Genomic DNA, 22475 nt, shown 5'->3' on the forward strand with positions numbered 1-22475 from the left:
CAGTAGGTGGTGTTAGTGATGTCATGGTGTTTCCAGGCTGAACAGACAGAGGAGCAGCAGAAGGTGGTGTTATAGTGATGTCACAGTGATGTAATAATGATGTGGTGTGTTTGCAGACAGAGGAGGCGCAGAAAGAGAACAGGGAGCAAGCAGAGGAAGAGGAGGATGAGGAAGGAGAGGAAGGGGAGGAGAAAAGGAGGAGGAGAAAGGAGGAGAGAAGAAGAGAAAGAAAGTAAGTGTTGGAACAAACCTACTGGAGGAAAAGCACAACCCTTTAATACCAGAGGTCCTTTCTATAATGTCTTCTTAAAAAAAAAATGTTTCTATAATCAGTGGTTCTGAAACTGTTTCATGTCAAGGACCCCCAGAATTCCATGTAGATCTGCTATTTTTGATTAGCTAAAGTATAAACCCATCTAGACCTGGAACGCATTACTTTAAACATCATTCTATGCTTTAACTATTGAAAAACAGCAGATCTACAAGCTCACAGTGCGGCACCAAGTCCAACGCTGTGAGCTTGTAGATCTGCTATTTTTGAAAAACCTTGAAATTCTTTGAATATTTCGACATTGTCTTCCAAATCCTTCGTTGTGAGCTTGTAGATCAGCAATTATTTGGCATATGTTCCGCCCCAGGATAATTGATGCTGGGGATAGTTTGATTATTGCTATAATGTCGTAAATCGTGATTTTTTTTTTTGGGTCACAATAATTGTGACATCTTCCCATCCCTACCAGGACAGGAAGAGGAAGCGCAGCGTGTCGGCGGACAGCGGGGATGACGGAGAGAAGGAGGAAGAGGACGGTATGTCAATCAAAAAGTCATCTGTCAATGAATGAATGTCTGACTGACTGGTAGGGCTGTCACAATTATTACATCGTCAAATCACAATTATTTGACATAATCGCGATTATTTTTCATAATCGTCATTATCGTTTCCATGTTGAAAAATTGTCATATATTTAAGTAAAGAATAGTGGAAATAGCAGATCTTCAAGCTTGCAACACGTCGCATCGCGACTCGTGAGCTTGTAGATCGGCTATTTCAACCATCAGTGTTCTTTTTTAAGTATAAAGTTGTCAAATATGTCGTAATTTCTTTGTATATTTAGGTTAGGTGTCATATTTGCCATGTGCAACTTCAAAGCCTAAAAGCCAAAGAGTAATGTAATTGTCAATGACAAAAATACGATCGCCATTATTTGAGTGACAATTAATCGTCATGTAAAATGTCATAATCGTGACAGCTTTAACTGTCTGGATGTCTGAAACCATCTATACAAATTGCACCGCTATGTGCAACAAATGCATGGAATTTCTGGTGTGTTGTTGAGTTTATGGTCAGACACACAGGCAGAGACATATTTAATATATAGAGAGATGATACGAATATGCATTAGTGAAATAGAATGTTGTGTGTGTGTGTGTGTGTGTGTGTGTGTGTGTGTGTGTGTGTGTGTGTGTGTGTGTGTGTGTGTGTGTGTGTGTGTGTGTGTGTGTGTGTGTGTGTGTGTGTGTGTGTGGGAGGGAAGGAGCGAGGAAAGGAGAGAGAGGAGGAACCTCTGCATTCATGAGGAACATGTCCTGAGGTGTCTAAGGACGTGAATATGCTATGAGTCTGAACACCAGGCACATAGACTTTTGATGTCCCCATACTCTTTTCTCGTTTTCAATGTATGTATTGTAATTTTAATTTATTTTTAGATTGCATTGTTATTTTGTAAAGCACTTTGAATTACCTCAATGTACCAAAGGTGCTCTATAAATAAAGTTGCCGGGCCTTGTCTGCTCTACCCCTGTACTAGGACAGTGGTTCTCAACCTGTTTTTTTGTGTGCGTGTGCATAGCTGCGTGACTGTGAGCAACGGTCTGACGCACCACAAACCGGTACTCCACAACAACATCAAGCTGTCTGCAAGACTCATCCATACCCTGGATACCAGAGGACTGCTGTGAGAGGGAGACAGACAGGCACACAGACAGGTAAACACTGTGGGAGGGGGACAGACAGACGGGTACACACCCTGGACCATAGACATAAGCTGCGTTTCCATAAAGCTTTTTTTGAAAATAGGAAGCAAATTATCAGAAATTATCAAAAAAAAGGCAAAGCTAATTTAGCCTGTTTCCATCCACTGATAAAATGGGATTTTTTGGGAGATATAGTTTATGAAATAAGCAGTCGTGGCGCTATTTTTCCAGTCAAGTGAGACACATCATTGAACATGCAACAAGCTCACAGCTTGTTGAAGATGCGATGTGTGCTTGGACTTGGAGGTCTGCTGTTAACCTGAAGTGTCCTACAGATAATGCTCGAGTATATTGTAGCGGAAACGGGTGGATATAATAATCAAGAAGAGCATTAGCTATCATATAAGAAGTAATTCAATTAAATAAAACAAATGGCATCTATGCAACTAGAGAGGTGTGTGTGACTGTGTGAGAGGGAGACAATTAGCTTCAATAACAGTATATGCTGTGGATGCACACATCATGGTGTGATTATGTGTGATGTTCAATACTGTGTGTAATGTTTGACTGTGTCCAAGTCCCATTTTAAATCTAATTCGACCATTTCCTCTCTTCAACCAGGGTCTCCGCTGTACAACAACAAGCCCATTTCTGTCATGCCCTTTGGGATGGTCATCAAATTCTGTGTGGCGCCTTTGATGCCATTTCACAAATTGTAGATTAGGACTTTTCAGATGTGAGTTAATTTATCTTTAATCCATGAAAACCTCTCATTGCTCTTTCAGTTCACGCTGGAGGATTCGAGCAGCTCCAGGGCATCAAGGTGCGTAAGCTGGAGGCTTACGCATCAGGGTGGTGAGGAGCATGAGAGCTGCGTCTCCCCCTGCATCTGCTTCAGACTTCATAGAACAGCAGCAGAAACGGGCACAAGGTAAGTGTCACTCCTGCACCTCCTCCCTGGTCTCAAAACAAAGAACCGTACGGGAACAGCTTTGATGACATGTCGTCAGGCTGTTTTCAGTGCTCATCACCTTGTACTCTGGAATTACAGTCCCTGATAAAGCAAGACAACCTGGACGCATTCAACGATAAAGACCCTTACAAGGCCGACGACCCCACGAGGATAAAGATGACAACGGCAACTCCATAGAGGCAGAGCCATTCCCCCTGGAGAGGGACGAGGTCATGTCTCCACCCATCCCACACCCTCCGTCAGGCTGCCCTGGACTCCTAATTCAGACAGCTGGCGTAGCAGTCTGGGCACCTAGGCTGGTAAAGATCCTAACAAGCTTCTCTCTCCCCATGTCATATCAGTCTATTGTATACCAATAAAAGCGGAAAAAGCCCCCCTAAATATATATTTAAAAAAAATACACAGACTGAGGTTCTGAGAGTTGGACCAATAACACTCCACTGCAAGTGTATTCCTAAGTTCTTTCTTTCCTACAGCTATAATACAGAAATACAAGATAATGATGTAATGTCAGCAACCACCTCTCCAACCAATGTTAAAATGAACCAGTAAAAAGATGACTTAATCTTTGATTGATTCGTTTCACACCCACATTCCGCTTATCCAGAGTCGGGTCGGGGGGGGAGTCAACGGTTCCAGTAGAGAGCTCCTTGCAATGTAATAATTAAAGCAATAATACACAAGAGGCCATGGCATTCAAGACATAGTTTTGGGTGTGATTTAAACGACGCGACCAAAGTACTCCAACAAATTGTTATAACTTAAATACTCCATTGCTCAAAGATCTGAATATGTAAACACAAACTTGGCTGGACCTTTCCTTTAATTTCTGCTGCCTAATGTAGTTTTAACCTTTTCATGTCAAGGACCCCCAAGATTATATGTATTTTGCAGCTGACCCCCATCTCAAAATATGTTCCAGGGACCCCCAGATACAAGCTTGTAGATCTGCTATTTTTGAATACCAGTAGCCAAAAAATAATGGTTAAAGTGGTGACACAGTCTTTTATGGATTTAACCCATTATGGATGGGAACACATTGTTGTGTAGTACATGTACTGTACAGTATGTAGCAACATTTGTTTTTGTAAATTTGTAATACTATTTGTGGTTTCAGAAAACTTAGGTCAGGCTTTAGAAAGTGTTTTAGAATCAGCCTCAAGCCTAAATGGTTGTTAATATGCCTGTTGATAATGTGATGCACTCACAATCCCAGTGAAACTGTAGAACTTATGGGAACAGTATTTGTGGCTGCAGAACCACAGTGTTGCAGAGCATGAATTGTAAATGACCACCAACTAAAGGTTATTACTATTTGTGATTAATTACTGTTGATCTGATATCTGCAGTTTTGGTATGTAGTGTTTTAAAAGGTCCACTAGGTGGCAGAGTACCCACATTTCTTCTGTGTTTTCACTCATTTACATTTATGCCATGTTAAATGAATCCAACTTGCATGTTGTCTTTAGGGTTATGTTTGTTTACTTTCATGGTGAATTTCATATTAATATTGTTTTATTGTATTAAGAGGTCCAATTTGTACAGTTTAAAGTGCATCTTGTCTGTTTGTTGTCAGGCCAAACTGTAGTTTATTTCTTTGGTCAACTGTTTGACAACCTTTTGTATTATTTATGTAACTAGACCCACTTTAATATGCATATTTCTTTTTGTCATATTTGTCTAGTTTCACGGTGCTACCAGGTGCTTCACCACAATAAAGCAGCATCTGTTTGGAACTCTACTGTCTCATCATTAACGTCCACTATCAATCCGGGGGGCTGTTACATGAATCTCTGTGTTGATGTCAATCGCCACAAAGAGATCATTGTGAAGGCCATCTCTACCATCCTGCTGTTGCTTCTCAAACACTTCAAACTCAACCACATCTATCAGGTACATACATACATACACACACACACACACACACGCACACACACTTGATCTTGAATACTGTGCTACAATCCTTAAAGAAATACTCATTCTCCATCTCTTTGTCCTTAGGAGTAATGATCAAGTCCATCAATGCTCTCTGTATTAATGCCGATCAAAATAACTTTCACAATATAGAGCCATTTAACTTATTTTATCCAGATAATTAAATATCACTGTTCTCTCTGTGTGTGTGTGTGCATGCGTGCGTGTGTGCGTGCGTGGCGTGTGCGTTCCCCCAGATCTTCAGCAGCCTGCACACGGTCTGCACTTGTGTGCAGCTGGCCCTCAGCCCCTGGTTCTGCGACTGCTAGCGTTCTCGGTGAGATCCAGCTTGTGCGCCCCATCAACACATGGACGACACCGCAGCATGGGGTGCTGCAAGTCCCCCTGCAGTCTTCCGGAGCCGGCCTCTGGCCCGCCATGGCTAGAAAGCTGTGTATGACCGGAGACACAGACTGGGCTGGCCCCACCATCGTAGCTACTGACCCAGGAACATGAATTTACCCTCATAATGATGGGCTCACAGAAGGCTATATGTTGTAATTAACCAGCCACTGAACCCAAGCAGCACTTGGGTAAATACATAATTTAAATAAGGGAGGACAGAATACCGAAGGCAATTTGTGTGTCTATTATAGACATTATAGATATTTGATCATTTCATTTAGAACAGGCTGTATTCTTTATGTGAATATCGTAAGGAAGTGGTTCTCAAAATGTGCCTGGTGGTCCGGTGACATGCAGTGATCCTGGAGGGGTTTGTCAAGCGGCCCACAGCAAAATGAGGAACTGTTTAAAAAAAAACATTTTAAACACCTAATGAGCTACACAATATAAGCATAATTTTTCAGTTAATGTAATAATGTTACTAGGCCTGTTAAGTCTTACTGTCTGACTGGTGTTCTATTCTGCTCTGTGGGTTTTTTTGGGGCATCGTTCTCTTGTTGCTGCTGCTAAGTAAAGTTCATTGGGAAACTATGTGATGGCCTGATCATTTCACCAACATAAGGCCTACCTTTTCAGTGAATGTTTTTACTCTCAGTGAAGAGTTCTTGTTCCATTCAAATTTGATTGGAAATGGTTAAGTGCATTATATAATTATGGTATATAGCCTACATTTGTTCTGGTACATAAATGTTTGAATACTGATTTTCTTTTTAAACTTATATCAGGGGTCTTCAACAGGGGGTCCTCAGATTTACTACCGGGGGTCCTCCAAATGTTTGTGTGATAGGAACTTAAATAGGGCAATTTTAAATGTAGGCCTATCTGTTTTCTATCAATTGCTTGAAGGTTTATTGCTGCATATACAATAACAGTTAAATAAATATGAAATATTGAATACTGCATCATGTCTCACTGTTATGTTTAGATCCTCCGTTCGATGTGTGCATCTGTTGACTAGCTTTGCCTGCCCTGTTGTGATGCTCTGGGATCGATTGATGTACGTTTTCACACTACTGCTGTTGTTGGTGCTGCCCTGCACTTTTAAAGTTTATTAGGACGTACGTGATGGTCTGATTTTTCACAGACACAACAATGCCCCTTTTTATTAGGGTTTTTATGGTTGCGTTTTAACTGAACAGGAAAGTCTTCCATTACCAGGTGCAGCAGCCAGTAAGGACAGCAGTTAGCAGGTAAGAATACAAACCATAGTAACATCATTTGCAAGTGTAGAATGGATGGGGTGAGAAGGGAGCGTGAGGGGAGGGGAGAAGGGGTGACGGGAGGGAGAAGAGAGGGGGGAGGGAGAATAAGTGTCGAACCGTAGGCATTAATATCGCGCAGAGAGCGTAGATATGTCGTTGCCGCATCGCCAGCGACGTAGCAAATGCATCTTCCCAATGAGCATCACACAGCGCTGCTGTACAGCGCGGACGTAGCGGACGTAGCGAGGTCCAATGAGGCCCATTGCGTCCAAGTCGCGCTGTCCGCCGAAGCTAAATAGGCGCGACGCCGCTGTGCTGTCTGGGCAAGAGCTTATTGAATGATCACAGTGTCCTAGTGAGGTCTAAACGTCCTAAAACAAAACTCAGGGGTCCCTAGGGCTCTACACGATCTGATTATGAAGTGAAACTACTCTGCTATCTGATCCACGTGTTGTTTCATCTTAAATAATATAATTTGCCTGTGTTTTATTTGCTTTTAGTTGGGGAGAAAACACAACTGTGTCAGTATTCTGCAGCACACAGAGCACTGACCCAGTGGGTTGAGTCTACATGGTTCTCACACGTCCTTTAAGTTCCTCCCCCTGCTCTACATTCTCTATCAGTCTCACTCAGCCTTTTTTTCAGTGCGTTTGAAACTCCAACCAGAAGAGAATCATGGCAGAAGTCGCCCCAGCTCCAGCCGCCGCCCCGGTCAAAGCAGCCAAGAAGAAGGCCGCCCCCCGACCCAAGAAGACCGGCCCCAGCGTCGCTGAGCTTGTCGTCAAGGCCGTGTCCGCCTCCAAGGAGCGGAGCGGTGTGTCCCTGGCTGCGGTCAAGAAAGCCCTGGCCGCCGGCGGCTACGATGTGGAGAAAAACAAGGCCCGCGTCAAGATCGCTGTCAAGAGCCTGGTCGCTAAAGGCACTCTGGTTCAGCTCAAAGGCACCGGCGCGTCTGGCTCTTTCAAGATGAACAAGAATGCAGAAGCCGTGAAGGCGAAGAAGCCTGCTGCTAAGAAACCCGTCAAAGCAAAGAAGCCCGCTGCTGCCAAGAAACCCGAAGCGGCCAAGAAGCCCAAGAAGGCGGCAGCAAAGAAGCCCGCAGCCGCCAAGAAATCACCGAAGAAAGCCAAGAAGCCCGCTGCCAAGAAAGTAGTGGCTAAAAGCCCGAAGAAGGCCACCAAGAGCCCCAAGAAAGTGGCGAAGAAGCCCGCAGCAGACAAGAAATCTCCTGCCAAGAAGGTTGCCAAACCTAAGGCGGCAAAGAAGGCAGCCCCAAAAAAGAAGTAAACTGCTGTCGGTTCCATATTTATACCCACAAAGGCTCTTTTAAGAGCCAACCACATTGTTTTATGAGAGTATCCTCAATTGTACTTATGCACCACAGTCACACATGAGCACTGACTAAATACGTTTAGAACATGATGGAAATGGGGTCCCTGCTAAAATACATTTCATTTATTACAAGGTTGAACATTTTCGTAGCTGGCCTGGCTTCTAATCCAACCACTTCCTTGCCAAACCACCCATATTAGATATTTTGTTAAACTATAAGCGGCTGTTGTCCTGACGTTTTGATTCAACTTGATAAAAAATAGCACCATTACACATTGTATAGTATAGGGATTGTATATTCAATTCAAAGGAGCTTTATTGGCATGAGCAAACATACGTTTACATTGCCAAAGCAAGTGTAAAAAATATAAATAAATATGAAAATGTTGAACATATTTACAGTTGGAGGGGCTACAGCATTGTATAAACAGAGCTACTTGATGTTGCATTGTGGCATTTTATACAGGGTATAGATATTGTTTTCTCAATACAATTTAGATAGTATAGGAAAATAAATAAAACAAATACTCATATCATATATCATATATCGAAAAGATTGGCAATATTACTGTAAACTGCTGTGACCAAAAACGAATAGGGGAGTGGGGGTGCTGGGGTGCTGCTGCAGTGCTTTGCCTGTCCTCCCTTACGTCCTCAGACTCAGAGGAACCTCCTTCTTTCGTTCTTTGGGGAGGAACCCAAAGCTTTTAGACAGGGGGCAGGGCTCTGGGAGGAACCATATGACGTCGATGATGCTGATTGGAGGGGAGCACAAACACACGCACCCCGCGCTCTCATCCTTTGTTGTGATTGGTGGGGCGCACCCAGGCACTACTTTCCTTTCTTTAGTCGAAGATATAAAATGTCTCGCGCGCCTCTCAACCCGCACTTTTCTTCAAGCTACTGCTCTAGAAATATAACTTAAAAATGTCAGGGAGAGGTAAGACAGGCGGAAAGGCGAGGGCTAAGGCCAAGACCCGCTCATCCCGTGCTGGGCTCCAGTTCCCCGTGGGTCGTGTCCACAGGCTGCTGCGTAAAGGCAACTATGGCCAGCGTGTCGGTGCCGGCGCCCCTGTCTATCTGGCGGCTGTGCTCGAGTACCTGACCGCTGAGATCCTGGAGTTGGCTGGGAACGCTGCCAGGGACAACAAGAAGACTCGTATCATCCCCCGTCATCTGCAGCTGGCCGTCCGCAACGACGAGGAGCTCAATAAACTGCTGGGTGGAGTGACCATCGCTCAGGGCGGTGTGCTGCCCAACATCCAGGCTGTTCTGCTGCCCAAGAAGACCGAGAAAGCCGCCAAGAAATAATTCCACTTCAATCGTTTGACAAACCCCAAAAAGGCTCTTTTAAGAGCCACCCACTTTTTCAATTTAAAGATTAATTCTATTCCCATTTCTTTAAAATGTGCTTAATTTATGTAAGCTCCTTTTTTTTTTCTTCTTTTCATTAGCTTATTGTCATGTTTATTGTTTAAGCAATGTGCCTTGTTAATTATATCCATAATGAAAGCTGATGCTTAATTGAAGGCTGATACACATCCGTGTTAAATATAATCTAAAGACAAGATATGCCCTCTTAGTCAACAATACAATATGATATTGTATTCATTGACTTTCTATAAGCATAATACATTGTCCATGATATATTTGGACAAGTGTATATTATTTAATATGCATACATATTCTTTATACAACAGATCCAAGTGTTATTGTCACTCAAGTACAAATGTTTATTTCTTGTCAATATCTCATGACAAAGCATTTTCAGTTTGCTGGAAAGTGGAAACTATAGTATTCCATTGCGTTAGCAGCTCCAGTGTGAAATGTGTAAGTGTTCCCCGCCAATCGGTAGCAAGTGACTTATGGTACCTCCCTAAAGAAGGAGGTTCCTGACCACTGTCCAATCAGAGAATGACGGCGTCTCGCAGACACTGATAAAATGCGGCGGTCTGCGCTGTTCTTGCATTCTACACTCAACTCAGTCAGAAGTAGCTATGGCAAGAACCAAGCAGACAGCTCGTAAATCCACCGGCGGTAAAGCGCCCAGGAAGCAGCTCGCCACCAAGGCAGCTCGTAAGAGCGCGCCGGCAACCGGTGGAGTGAAGAAGCCTCACCGTTACCGTCCCGGTACAGTGGCTCTGAGGGAGATCCGTCGCTACCAGAAATCCACCGAGCTGCTGATCCGCAAGCTGCCCTTCCAGCGCCTGGTGAGGGAGATCGCCCAGGACTTCAAGACCGACCTGCGCTTCCAGAGCTCCGCCGTCATGGCTCTGCAGGAGTCAGCCGAGGCTTATCTGGTCGGTCTGTTCGAGGACACTAATCTGTGCGCCATCCACGCCAAGAGGGTGACTATCATGCCCAAAGACATCCAGCTGGCCCGTCGTATCCGTGGAGAACGTGCTTAGACCTTTGTCACTGTCCAAACCCCAAAACGGCTCTTTTAAGAGCCACCCACCAACTTATTTAAAGAGCGATTTTCTACTACGTGATAAGATTTAGATTATTCCTTTTCATGGTAAGGCTACATCAAATTGCATATAGAAACTATGCGTGTGCATAGACCTACACCAACTTGTCAGTATACTAGCTGCTTTTAAAAATGCATGGAGTGCTGCACAAAAGTTTGAACAGTGATTGTGCTTTTTTTTGTAGTTGTAAGGCAAATGAGATCTGTTCACGTGGTTAACATGCATAGGGCATAAAAATGACTAGACAATACATTTCAAAATTAATGCTAATGCCACTGGTTGTGTGGTGGAAATACTTGTTTCCAGAGTGAAATGCATGTGAATGGGCGCAACTGTCTCCGCCCACACATAATAAAATATGTATTTTTAGTACATGCTTGCATTTAGGTGGACCAGTAGGAAGCTATGGTAAGCAATTTGTAATTCAACAAGGCCAACAGCCATAAACTTAAACTTAAAACATAGGAACAATGGGACTGTGTGTGTGTGTGTGTGTGTGTGTGTGTGTGTGTGTGTGTGTGTGTGTGTGTGTGTGTGTGCGTGCGTGCGTGCGTGCGTGCGTGCGTGCGTGCGTGTGTGTGAGAGACTGTTTGTGAAACTGACTGTGACTGTGTTGGGGACTTGCACACATCTGCTAGTAATTCAGTCCCACTTTTCTCCCCTTGTGATTGTGTGACACCCCTGACCTTGCCTAATTACTAAATACCAACAGTATGGACACATCAAGTTACATGATTAACTCAACATACAAAGATACGCAATGTTATTAAAGGTCTATGAATGCAAACACACTTTTCGAAGTAGACAAAGTAACATGGTCCAGATGTAATAGATTTTACTTGCACATTAACACGTTAGGACTTCATTCCCCCAGTCATTAGCTTTAATCTCAATACACAACTGAATTATATATTGAGAGGTTTGGTGATCCATTAAATTACTTCCATTGACTATTACATATTATTCCAAACATTGAAATATGTAATAGTTACTAGTTGTATAAGCCATTGCACTGGTTTTGTTTGTTGTATTGTTGCTATTATTTTCATTATTATAGTATTTTCATTATTATATTTGTGATATTCAGTATTATTTGGCATTATTATTTGTAATCGTTTGATAGGTAATTTACTAGTTTGTACACCAAGGGCAGGCCTAATTGATTGACTGGTAGCAAGGGCATAAGTAGGCCTGCATGAGGGGAGGACATGCACCTGGGTGGACAAGTGTTTTTGCAGAACAGAGCTACCAGAGACGGAGCACAATGCCAATAGGAGAAGCTGTTGTTTGTACGCACTCTGTGGAGCAAGATAAGTTAAATATGAAGCTGTGGACATTGCTTTCTAACTAAACTAAACTAAAGGCCTGGGTGCATCAGTGGGTTTGGAGGAGGTTTGTTTGGAGCCAACAAAACTGCACTTTCACTAGTAGTAGAAATATGATACGTCTAATGTTATTGCAGATCATGCAGAACTTGTTGAAAGGGTTAAGTTGAATTATTTGGTACAAAGGTTAAATTCCTCCATACATTAAATTGTTCTGCTATGTGCTGTATCCTACTACCACCATCTGGACAACACATTACATGGGGTTGTATTTAAACCTAAATGGGAAGGATCGTAAAATGAGAATTACTGACCACCCAGTTACTATGAAATACAGCATAGTAGATAGAGATACAGACCACCCTGAAATGATGCCAAGGATACCAAGTTCAATCAATCATAAGACAGTCAAGTTGAATTGGAAGTGATGAGACAAATAAATGCGATTCTACATTTACCCACTAGGTGGGAGCATTTCATAACGAAGCACTGGGTGCCCATGTGGGTGCCCACTGCCTAGCCATGGCTGTCCTGATCATTTTGATACATGACCTGCAGGCTGAGGTTAATCACTGTGTGTATGGTAATGAGAGGGAGCAGGTTAGTAAAACAGGACAGGATGAGTGAGTGGATAACTCATTTGTGTGATGGACTGTACAGACCCGTGATAGTGATGCTGAGCTGTTGATACCAAACAACACTGCTGGACAGGCAACAGCTGTAAGGTGGAATCACTGTATAACTTCAACCACTTAAGTAATTTTTTGTATTTATTATTTTAGCCTATTTTAAAATTCATACAGTGGTGATGTGATAAAGTGGTGTTGTGAGCTTGTAATAACACCTTTATGTTGAACATTTGAAGGGCGATCTGCAGCAAAAGTAGTTTATAGCATCACAATCATTTTAGCCTTTATTTTTATTTTCCTTGTATATGTCGGCTTTTCAAAAATGAAGATCTACAAGCTCACACTTGCACAACTGCTATTTGTGCGATACTTTGAAAACAAGAAGTCAAATTAGTATATATTAAAGGGTAAATCTACTCTTCTGGGGGTCTCTATGGTCTGTCTGTCAGTCTGTCCATCATGTCACACTTTTCCCCTACTTATATCTCTGCCACTGTTACAGAAAAATGTTTTGCACACCCACACCCACACACACCCACACACACACACACACACACACACACACACACACACACACACACACACACACACACAGAGATAGATGATATATATATATATATATATATATATATAGAGAGAGAGAGAGAGAGAGAGAGAGAGAGAGAGAGAGAGAGAGAGAGAGAGAGAGAGAGAGAGAGAGAGAGATAGATAGATAGATAGATAGATAGATAGATAGATAGATACCTTTATTATTAAAATCAGTTGCCCAGAGTCAGCACAGCAGTTTTAAGGTTACAAGTTACAGATAAGTAACAATATATAACAGACAGACATACACACTTCTGGGTCTCTTTTGACAAACGATACAGGAGCAACATGTATTATGTAGATATGCCATATTTTATACAATTAAAGCCTCTCCTCTCATCTTAAATTATTTCAAGAATAGCGTCATAAACAAGTTCACAATGCATTGGGAGCTTGTAGATTTTCTGCTATTTGGAATTTTCCTCAAACAGACATTATAGCATTATATCAGGATGTAATAATGTGAATCATTCAATAACTGTGTCTCTCATCTGCAATAGCGGCCACCTCCACCAACGTTCAGCCCTCCACCGACACCTACAACTTCAACTTCACCAAGCCAAACAGGGAGGACAGCGTTGTCACATTCTTCCAGCATCTATGAGTCCCTAGATGAGTATGATGATAGGGTGAGACACACACACACGTATACACACATGCATGAACGCACATACGCGCACACACACGCACATTGTGTCACAATGTGCCAATGTTTTACTATTTTAGCTGAACATGTTCAGGCAAGTCATAAAAAAGTATATTACGTTTGTTCTCTGTAATAGGCTTCCAAAGTTAGTGGGGGCCTATTTTACAAACAAATGACAAATCATAAATGAAACTTTGGATTGCTGTGAAAAAGTAATGAAAACATTGTGGCCCTTACGCATTAGAGGGACATTCTAATGTGTGAGGGTGCCGTGACTTCTCCATTACGTTGCAAGTGAAATATCCCTTTGAATGTGGGATTACAAAGAAACCACTGTAAATGCATTGGCTGCAGCTAGTATGTTGTAATTTCTGACAATAAAAAACCTCTTCTTCCCAGGACAATGAGGACATAGACGGTCTGTTGAGATGGCTGAAGACAATGCTTGGTAAATACAACATGTTTTGTGGGGCCTATGTATGTTTAGTTCTGTTTTGCGTTAGGTTTAGTTTTGGGTTGTGCTGTTATCCTTGGTGACCCAACACAGAACCAGTAAGTGCATTGCATCATCTAACTCATCTCTTGTTGTATTCTTGTAGACTCGAATAACATGTGGCTCCATCACTCTATGGCCTCAACATAGAAGATGAAACTAGGTAAGAGCTGACAAAGTACAAAGTTACAAAGTAACCTATATAGCAGGGGCTTGTTTCACTCAGGGCACCCCTGTAAATAAGCTTTTCATCCACAGCACCCATGAATTATTATTATTATTATTATTATTATTACCCCTATCGTTAAATCGGTCCACGAAGCCGAGGTCCTAGGGCTGGTGTACACGACAAATTTCCAAACCCCGCTGTGTGTTCCCTGGGGGCGTGAAAAATAAGGGGGTGGGCTCTACATGTCCTCTGGGACCCCATCTACGTATGGACACCACTTGTTCGCCCATCCGTCTTACGGATGCTTTTTTATTCCATTTTATTTGTTTTAGGGTCCTATCTTGCAGTTCAAGCCTATTTCCACAGGGTGGCAGGCTACTTTCCCAACCTACTGGAGGTGAACATGCAGGGGCGTCAATTGGGTATGGCAAGCTATGGCAGCTGCCATACCTTGGCTACAGGGGGGAAATAATTAAATGTACTTTTCATCGTGCCTGTTGCTAAGGTATGGCAACATGATTGGTGTCTTGCAAGACACCAGTCATGTTGCCATACCTTAGCCTTTCCTGAACTGACGCCGCTGTGAACATGTGTACACAGCCAGCATATTACTCAATGCCAAACTTTGCACACACACTCCTTGCCTGCCAATCCACAACCTCCACCCCTCCAGGGACCCCCAGGGCTTATCTCCCGATTAGGACACTTTCCAGCATAGTGACATGCAGAACAAACTGTCCATATAGTATGGTTTACATAAAAGTCAGTTGTCTTTCACACACACACACACACACACACACACACACACACACACACACACACACACACACACACATATATATATATATATATATACATATATATATATATATATATATATATATATATATATATATATATATATATATATATATATATATATATTTCATTTATTTATTTCATAAATATTTTTCATCACAATTGGGTTTGTGGAGAGCCATCCCTGCTTCAAGCTGTCACAGCACGGCACCAACACTTCAAACTAGTTAAAAAACCCAATACAGCAGATCTACAAGCACCTCACAGATCTACAAGCACCTCGCACATGCCAGGGACAGAGTAGGTTGGCCTGCATAAGCCTTGCTGTCAACACACCAAGCCAGGTGTGGTCAATTAGTGCCTTCTTTTGATCAGTGGCTTCTGCTTGATGAGTGGCACCAGTCTGTCTTTGTTCCCTGGTCAGTCAAGTTCACTGGGAGAGAATGTTTCAGATCAGTGCAAGTGTATTTGTTTTCCATTTGGACTTACTGTGTTTTGTTGGTACAGTATGCGTGCGACTAACTAATATTTCTGATAATTCCAATTTGTTTGTTGTTTAATTAGCCGGATTGTGAATGCCCTGCATTTTTCTTTCATCTTTAGAACCACACGTGTGTAACAAAACAGAGTGGTGATCATTTGGTGTGGGTGAAGAGAAGAAAAACATTTCATTAAAGGAGTAGTTCACCCCCAAAGTGACTTTTTTTCTATTGAACTCAAGTCTCCATGGCGTGAGTAATACATTGAAAAAATAAGTCATTTTGGGGGTGAACTACTCCTTGAATGTCAGTTTTGTGGTGTTTTGACTGGACACCCTGAGGATATTGCCAGATAGATAGACAGACAGACAGACAGACAGACAGACAGACAGACAGACAGACAGACAGAGAATTGTAGGCCTTGCATTTATTTGACTTGGTTCCAACAGATGGCGAAAATAGCTAATCTTCAAGCTCACAATGCCTCACTGTTTGGACAAAGAGTTGAGGCGTTACATTTTGTAAAACACGGCCTTGTGAAAATAGCAGATCTACATGCTCACAAAACCTCACAACGCAGGGCGGCGTGAGCATGTAGATCTGATATTTTCACAATTTCTGCCCCTAATATTTAATTTATAATTTTAAAAGTATTAAAAAGTCCTTAAATTGTCTCTTTAGAAATGTGCAGATAGCCTCTGTATACTGTTGAGTGGAAAAACAATGTTTCACATTAAGCTAAACATTTGGGACCACCCAAGATCATTTGGAGACCCCTCTAGGGGTCCCATAGTTGAACCACTGACTTATAAGGGGAGTATGGAGACCCCTCTAGGGGTCCCATAGTTGAACCACTGACTTATAAGGGGAGTATATGAGGCTGGATCCGTCTGGAACACTGCACTAGGCTCTCGCCAGCTCTGTAGCTCTCCAAACTTGAACAGTTGTGTCCTTAAATTCAATTATAATAATTAACCCCTGTATATACGGGCAATAGTTTTACATGACTTTGTGTACACAGCCAATAGTTTTACATGAACATGTCTAGGCTTTAGTACTGTACTGCCTCGTATAGCCCAACAGAGCCCAGCACAGAACAGCACAGCCCACCAGAGCCCAATACAGCCCCCCAGAGCCCAACAGAGTCCAGCAAACCTAAGTCCAGCCCAGTCCTGCCGAGTAGGAGTATAGACCGGGGAAAGGGGGTAGTTAGATGACTCCACCAGGCCATTACTGTCCAGATCTGGCTTGAATAGGCCAGACCAGGGTAGACAGGACTGCACCAGACTCCACCAGGCTGCTCCAGCCAGCTCTGTAGATCCTTGCACATGCGATTAACCACTGTGTACACGGGCAATAGTTTTAAGTTTTACATGAACCCTCAGAGGGACACTGTGGGCTTATCAAGTGGTCCATGGCCGGTTCTCAAAGTGAGGTCGGGGGGCCCACAGTGTCCCTCTGAGGGGACACGGCACAGACCATGTACACGAAGGGCAGGAGCAAGTGTTCAAGTCCCATAGAATCTATGGGAAATGTACACAGGCGTGTACAAAGTCACCAGTAGTTTTACATGAACCCTCAGAGGGACACTGTGGGCTTATCAAGTGGTCCATGGTCGGTTCTCAAAGTGAGGTCGAGGGACCCTCAGAGGGACACCGTGGGCTTATCAAGTGGTCCATGGTCGGTTCTCAAAGTGAGATCGGGGGACCCTCAGAGGGACACTGTGGGCTTATCAAGTGGTCCATGGTCGGTTCTCAAAGTGAGGCACATCCTCAAAGTCCCTCCTTCCCAAACAGACGAACCAACCAAGGGTGCACAAGGCAGCGGTGTGCGATGGACTAGAAATATCCATTTAAAACTATTGGTCATGTACACACAAACTAAGGCTCCTGTACACAGTGTTTGGTCTCAATTGTGTGAGCAGCTAAAGGGCAGACAACGGCCTAGAACAACCTAATGGTGCCTATTAAGACTCTAGTACACCCTTTGGCCTCGACAAGCCTGATCATCCTACTATAGCTAGTACCCCCCTCACCAACTTTGTGCTCCCACTTGATAAGCCCAGTGTCCCTCTGAGGGTCCCTCGACCTCACTTTGAGAACCGACCATGGACCACTTGATAAGCCCACAGTGTCCCTCTGAGGGTCCCCCGACCTCACTTTGAGAACTGACCATGGACCACTTGATAAGCCCACAGTGTCCCTCTGAGGGTCCCCCGACCTCACTTTGAGAACCGACCATGGACCACTTGATAAGCCCACAGTGTCCCTGTGAGGGTCCCCGACCTCACTTTGAGAACCGACCATGGACCACTTGATAAGCCCACAGTGTCCCTCTGAGGGTTCATGTAAAACTACTGGTGACTTTGTACACGCCTGTGTACATTTCCCATAGATTCTATGGGACTTGAACACTTGCTCCTGCCCTTCGTGTACACGGTCTGTGCCGTGTCCCCTCAGAGGGACACTGTGGGCCCCCCGACCTCACTTTGAGAACCGGCCATGGACCACTTGATAAGCCCACAGTGTCCCTCTGAGGGTTCATGTAAAACTTAAAACTATTGCCCGTGTACACAGTGGTTAATCGCATGTGCAAGGATCTACAGAGCTGGCTGGAGCAGCCTGGTGGAGTCTGGTGCAGTCCTGTCTACCCTGGTCTGGCCTATTCAAGCCAGATCTGGACAGTAATGGCCTGGTGGAGTCATCTAACTACCCCCTTTCCCCGGTCTATACTCCTACTCGGCAGGACTGGGCTGGACTTAGGTTTGCTGGAGTCTATTGGGCTCTGGTAGGCTGTATTGGGCTCTGGTGGGCCATGTTGTGCTGTGATGGGCTCTGTTGGGCTACACGAGACAGTACAGTACTAAAGCCTGAACATGTTCATGTAAAACTATTGGCTGTGTACACAAAGTCATGTAAAACTATTGCCCGTATATACAGGGGTTAATTATTATAATTGAATTTAAGGACACAACTGTTCAAGTGTGGAGAGCTACAGAGCTGGCGAGAGCCTAGTGCAGTGTTCCAGACGGATCCAGCCTCATATACTCCCCTTATAAGTCAGTGGTTCAACTATGGGACCCCTAGAGGGGTCTCCATACTCCCCTTATAAGTCAGTGGTTCAACTATGGGACCCCTAGAGGGGTCTCCAAATGATCTTGGGTGGTCCCAAATGTTTAGCTTAATGTGAAACATTGTTTTTCCACTCAACAGTATACAGAGGCTATCTGCACATTTCTAAAGAGACAATTTAAGGACTTTTTAATACTTTTAAAATGATAAATTAAATATTAGGGGCAGAAATTGTGAAAATATCAGATCTACATGCTCACGCCGCCCTGCGTTGTGAGGTGTTGTGAGCATGTAGATCTGCTATTTTCACAAGGCCGTGTTTTACAAAATGTAACGCCTCAACTCTTTGTCCAAACAGTGAGGCATTGTGAGCTTGAAGATTAGCTATTTTCGCCATCTGTTGGAACCAAGTCAAATAAATGCAAGGCCTACAATTCTCTGTCTGTCTGTCTGTCTGTCTGTCTGTCTGTCTATCTATCTGGCAATATCCTCAGGGTGTCCAGTCAAAACACCACAAAACTGACATTCAAGGAGTAGTTCACCCCCAAAATGACTTATTTTTTCAATGTATTACTCACGCCATGGAGACTTGAGTTCAATAGAAAAAAAGTCACTTTGGGGGTGAACTACTCCTTTAATGAAATGTTTTTCTTCTCTTCACCCACACCAAATGATCACCACTCTGTTTTGTTACACAAGTGTGGTTCTAAAGATGAAAGAAAAATGCAGGGCATTCACAATCCGGCTAATTAAACAACAAACAAATTGGAATTATCAGAAATATTAGTTAGTCGCACGCATACTGTACCAACAAAACACAGTAAGTCCAAATGGAAAACAAATACACTTGCACTGATCTGAAACATTCTCTCCCAGTGAACTTGACTGACCAGGGAACAAAGACAGACTGGTGCCACTCATCAAGCAGAAGCCACTGATCAAAAGAAGGCACTAATTGACCACACCTGGCTTGGTGGCCTGAGTGGTGTAGTATAGTGTGTTGACAGCAAGGCTTATGCAGGCCAACCTACTCTGTCCCTGGCATGTGCGAGGTGCTTGTAGATCTGTGAGGTGCTTGTAGATCTGCTGTATTGGGTTTTTTAACTAGTTTGAAGTGTTGGTGCCGTGCTGTGACAGCTTGAAGCAGGGATGGCTCCCCACAAACCCAATTGTGATGAAAAATATTTATGAAATAAATAAATGAAATATATATATATATATATATATATATATATATATATATATATATATGTATATATGTGTGTGTGTGTGTGTGTGTGTGTGTGTGTGTGTGTGTGTGTGTGTGTGTGTGTGTGTGTGTGTGTGTGTGAAAGACAACTGACTTTTATGTAAACCATACTATATGGACAGTTTGTTCTGCATGTCACTATGCTGGAAAGTGTCCTAATCGGGAGATAAGCCCTGGGGGTCCCTGGAGGGGTGGAGGTTGTGGATTGGCAGGCAAGGAGTGTGTGTGCAAAGTTTGGCATTGAGTAATATGCTGGCTGTGTACACATGTTCACAGCGGCGTCAGTTCAGGAAAGGCTAAGGTATGGCAACATGACTGGTGTCTTGCAAGACACCAATCATGTTGCCATACCTTAGCAACAGGCACGATGAAAAGTACATTTAATTATTTCCCCCCTGTAGCCAAGGTATGGATAAGCCCACAGTGTCCCTCTGAGGGTCCCCCGACCTCACTTTGAGAACCACCACGGACCACTTGATAAGCCCACAGTGTCCCTCTGAGGGTTCATGTAAAACTACTGGTCGTGGACACCACCTAGGGCCTGTGTACATATGGCTCTCTGCTGCCCCCCATTAAGAAACTATAGATGGCACAGACCGTGTACACGAAGGGCAGGAGCAAGTGGTCAAGTCCCATAGAATCTATGGGAAATGTACGAAGTCGTGTACAAAGTCACCGGTTGGTCCACGAGCCATAGTTTTTTCCATTGTAGCTCCCTACAGTGTACACGACTTTGATTATTATTATTATTATTATTACCCTTATTATTATTATTATTATTACCCCTATTGTTTTTGGTGTCTCTGAAGTCAATGAGCTATTGCCGGTGTACACAGCCAAATTTCCGGGCCCCACTGTGCGGACTGTGGGGGCGCGAAAATTCACCGGGTGGACTCAAAATGTCCTCCGGGGCCCCCTCTGCGTGTGGACACCACTTGCTCGCCCATCAGTCCCACGGATGATTTTTGTTTCTTTTTTTTTAATTTAGGGTCCTTTTCTGCAGTTCAAGCATAATTCCACAGGGCGGCAGGCTATTTTCCAAAACTATTGGAAGTGGACATGTGTACACAGCCAGCATTACTGAATGGAAAAAATTACTGTCTAATTTGATAGACTATCCCATCTCCGTGATTTGTAGATCTAACTTTACAGACAGTTCATTTCTATGATTTGTATATCTAATTCCAAAACCAGTCCCATCCCCATGATTTGTAGATCTAATTCCATCAGCAGTTCCATACCATGATTTGTAGCTCTAAATCCATCACCTGTCACATCCACATGATTTGTAGATCTAATTCTAAAACCAGTCACATCCACATGATTTGTAGATCTAATTCTAAAACCATTCACATCAACATGATTTGTAGATCTAATCCATACCATAATTTGTAGCTCTAAATCTATCACCTGTCACATCCACATGATTTGTAGATCTAATTCTAAAACTAGTCGCATCCCCATGATTTGTAGATCTAATTCCATCGGCAGTTCCATACCATAATTTGTAGCTCTAAATCCATCACCTGTCACATCCACATGATTTGTAGATCTAATTCTAAAACCAGTCACATCCACATGATTTGTAGATCTAATTCTAAAACCATTCACATCCCCATGATTTGTAGATCTAATTCCATCGGCAGTTCCATACCATAATTTGTAGCTCTAAATCCATCACCTGTCACATCCACATGATTTGTAGATCTAATTCTAAAACCAGTCACATCCACATGATTTGTAGATCTAATTCTAAAACCATTCACATCCACATGATTTGTAGATCTAATCCATACCATAATTTGTAGCTCTAAATCTATCACCTGTCACATCCACATGATTTGTAGATCTAATTCTAAAACTAGTCGCATCCCCATGATTTGTAGATCTAATTCCATCGGCAGTTCCATAGCATAATTTGTAGCTCTAAATCTATCACCTGTCAAATCCACATGATTTGTAGATCTAATTCTAAAACTAGTCGCATCCCCATGATTTGTAGATCTAATTCCATCGGCAGTTCCATACCATAATTTGTAGCTCTAAATCCATCACCTGTCACATCCACATGATTTGTAGATCTAATTCTAAAACCAGTCACATCCACATGATTTGTAGATCTAATTCTAAAACCATTCACATCCCCATGATTTGTAGATCTAATTCCATCGGCAGTTCCATACCATAATTTGTAGCTCTAAATCCATCACCTGTCACATCCACATGATTTGTAGATCTAATTCTAAAACCAGTCACATCCACATGATTTGTAGATCTAATTCTAAAACCATTCACATCCACATGATTTGTAGATCTAATCCATACCATAATTTGTAGCTCTAAATCTATCACCTGTCACATCCACATGATTTGTAGATCTAATTCTAAAACTAGTCGCATCCCCATGATTTGTAGATCTAATTCCATCGGCAGTTCCATAGCATAATTTGTAGCTCTAAATCTATCACCTGTCAAATCCACATTATTTGTAGATCTAATTCTAAAACCAGTCCCATCCCCATGATTTGTAGATCTAAATCCAACGGCAGTTCCATACCATAATTTGTAGCCCTAAATCCATCACTTGTCACATCCACATTCTAGATCTAATTCTAAAATCAGTCACATCCACATGATTTGTAGATCTAATTCTAAAACCATTCCAATCCCCATGATTTGTAGATCTAATCCATACCA

General features: G+C 42.8%; 4 protein-coding genes and 1 long non-coding RNA gene across 5 annotated transcripts in view; 4 read left to right on the forward strand and 1 right to left on the reverse strand.

Moving 5' to 3' along the window:
* Positions 1 to 22475, reverse strand: part of LOC308284290 (histone H1-like) — a gene marked incomplete at both ends in the record, with an annotated part of 115134 nt that overhangs the window by 43436 nt on the left and 49223 nt on the right. The gene's annotated exons all lie outside the window — the stretch shown is intronic.
* Positions 2798 to 6036, forward strand: LOC308283227. The gene is made up of 4 exons (XR_013961906.1): positions 2798 to 2905; positions 3026 to 3246; positions 4632 to 4840; positions 5119 to 6036. It is a non-coding gene; the product is annotated as an uncharacterized lncRNA (long non-coding RNA).
* On the forward strand, positions 7204 to 7815 carry LOC308283330 (histone H1-like; the record flags this gene model as incomplete). The annotated part of the gene is made up of 1 exon (XM_080723747.1): positions 7204 to 7815. The coding sequence occupies one exon, from the start codon at positions 7204 to 7206 to the stop codon at positions 7813 to 7815; it is 612 nt and encodes a 203-aa protein (XP_080579873.1).
* Positions 8788 to 9171, forward strand: LOC308284298 (histone H2A-like; the record flags this gene model as incomplete). The annotated part of the gene is made up of 1 exon (XM_080724875.1): positions 8788 to 9171. One exon carries the CDS (start codon positions 8788 to 8790, stop codon positions 9169 to 9171), a length of 384 nt encoding a protein of 127 aa, XP_080581001.1.
* On the forward strand, positions 9858 to 10268 carry LOC308284293 (histone H3.2; the record flags this gene model as incomplete). Its single annotated transcript, XM_080724870.1, has 1 exon — positions 9858 to 10268. One exon carries the CDS (start codon positions 9858 to 9860, stop codon positions 10266 to 10268), a length of 411 nt encoding a protein of 136 aa, XP_080580996.1.

This window comes from Nannobrachium achirus (assembly GCF_963921795.1).
Source record: "Nannobrachium achirus genome assembly, chromosome: 4".
Classification (NCBI taxonomy): Eukaryota; Metazoa; Chordata; class Actinopteri; order Myctophiformes; family Myctophidae; genus Nannobrachium; species Nannobrachium achirus.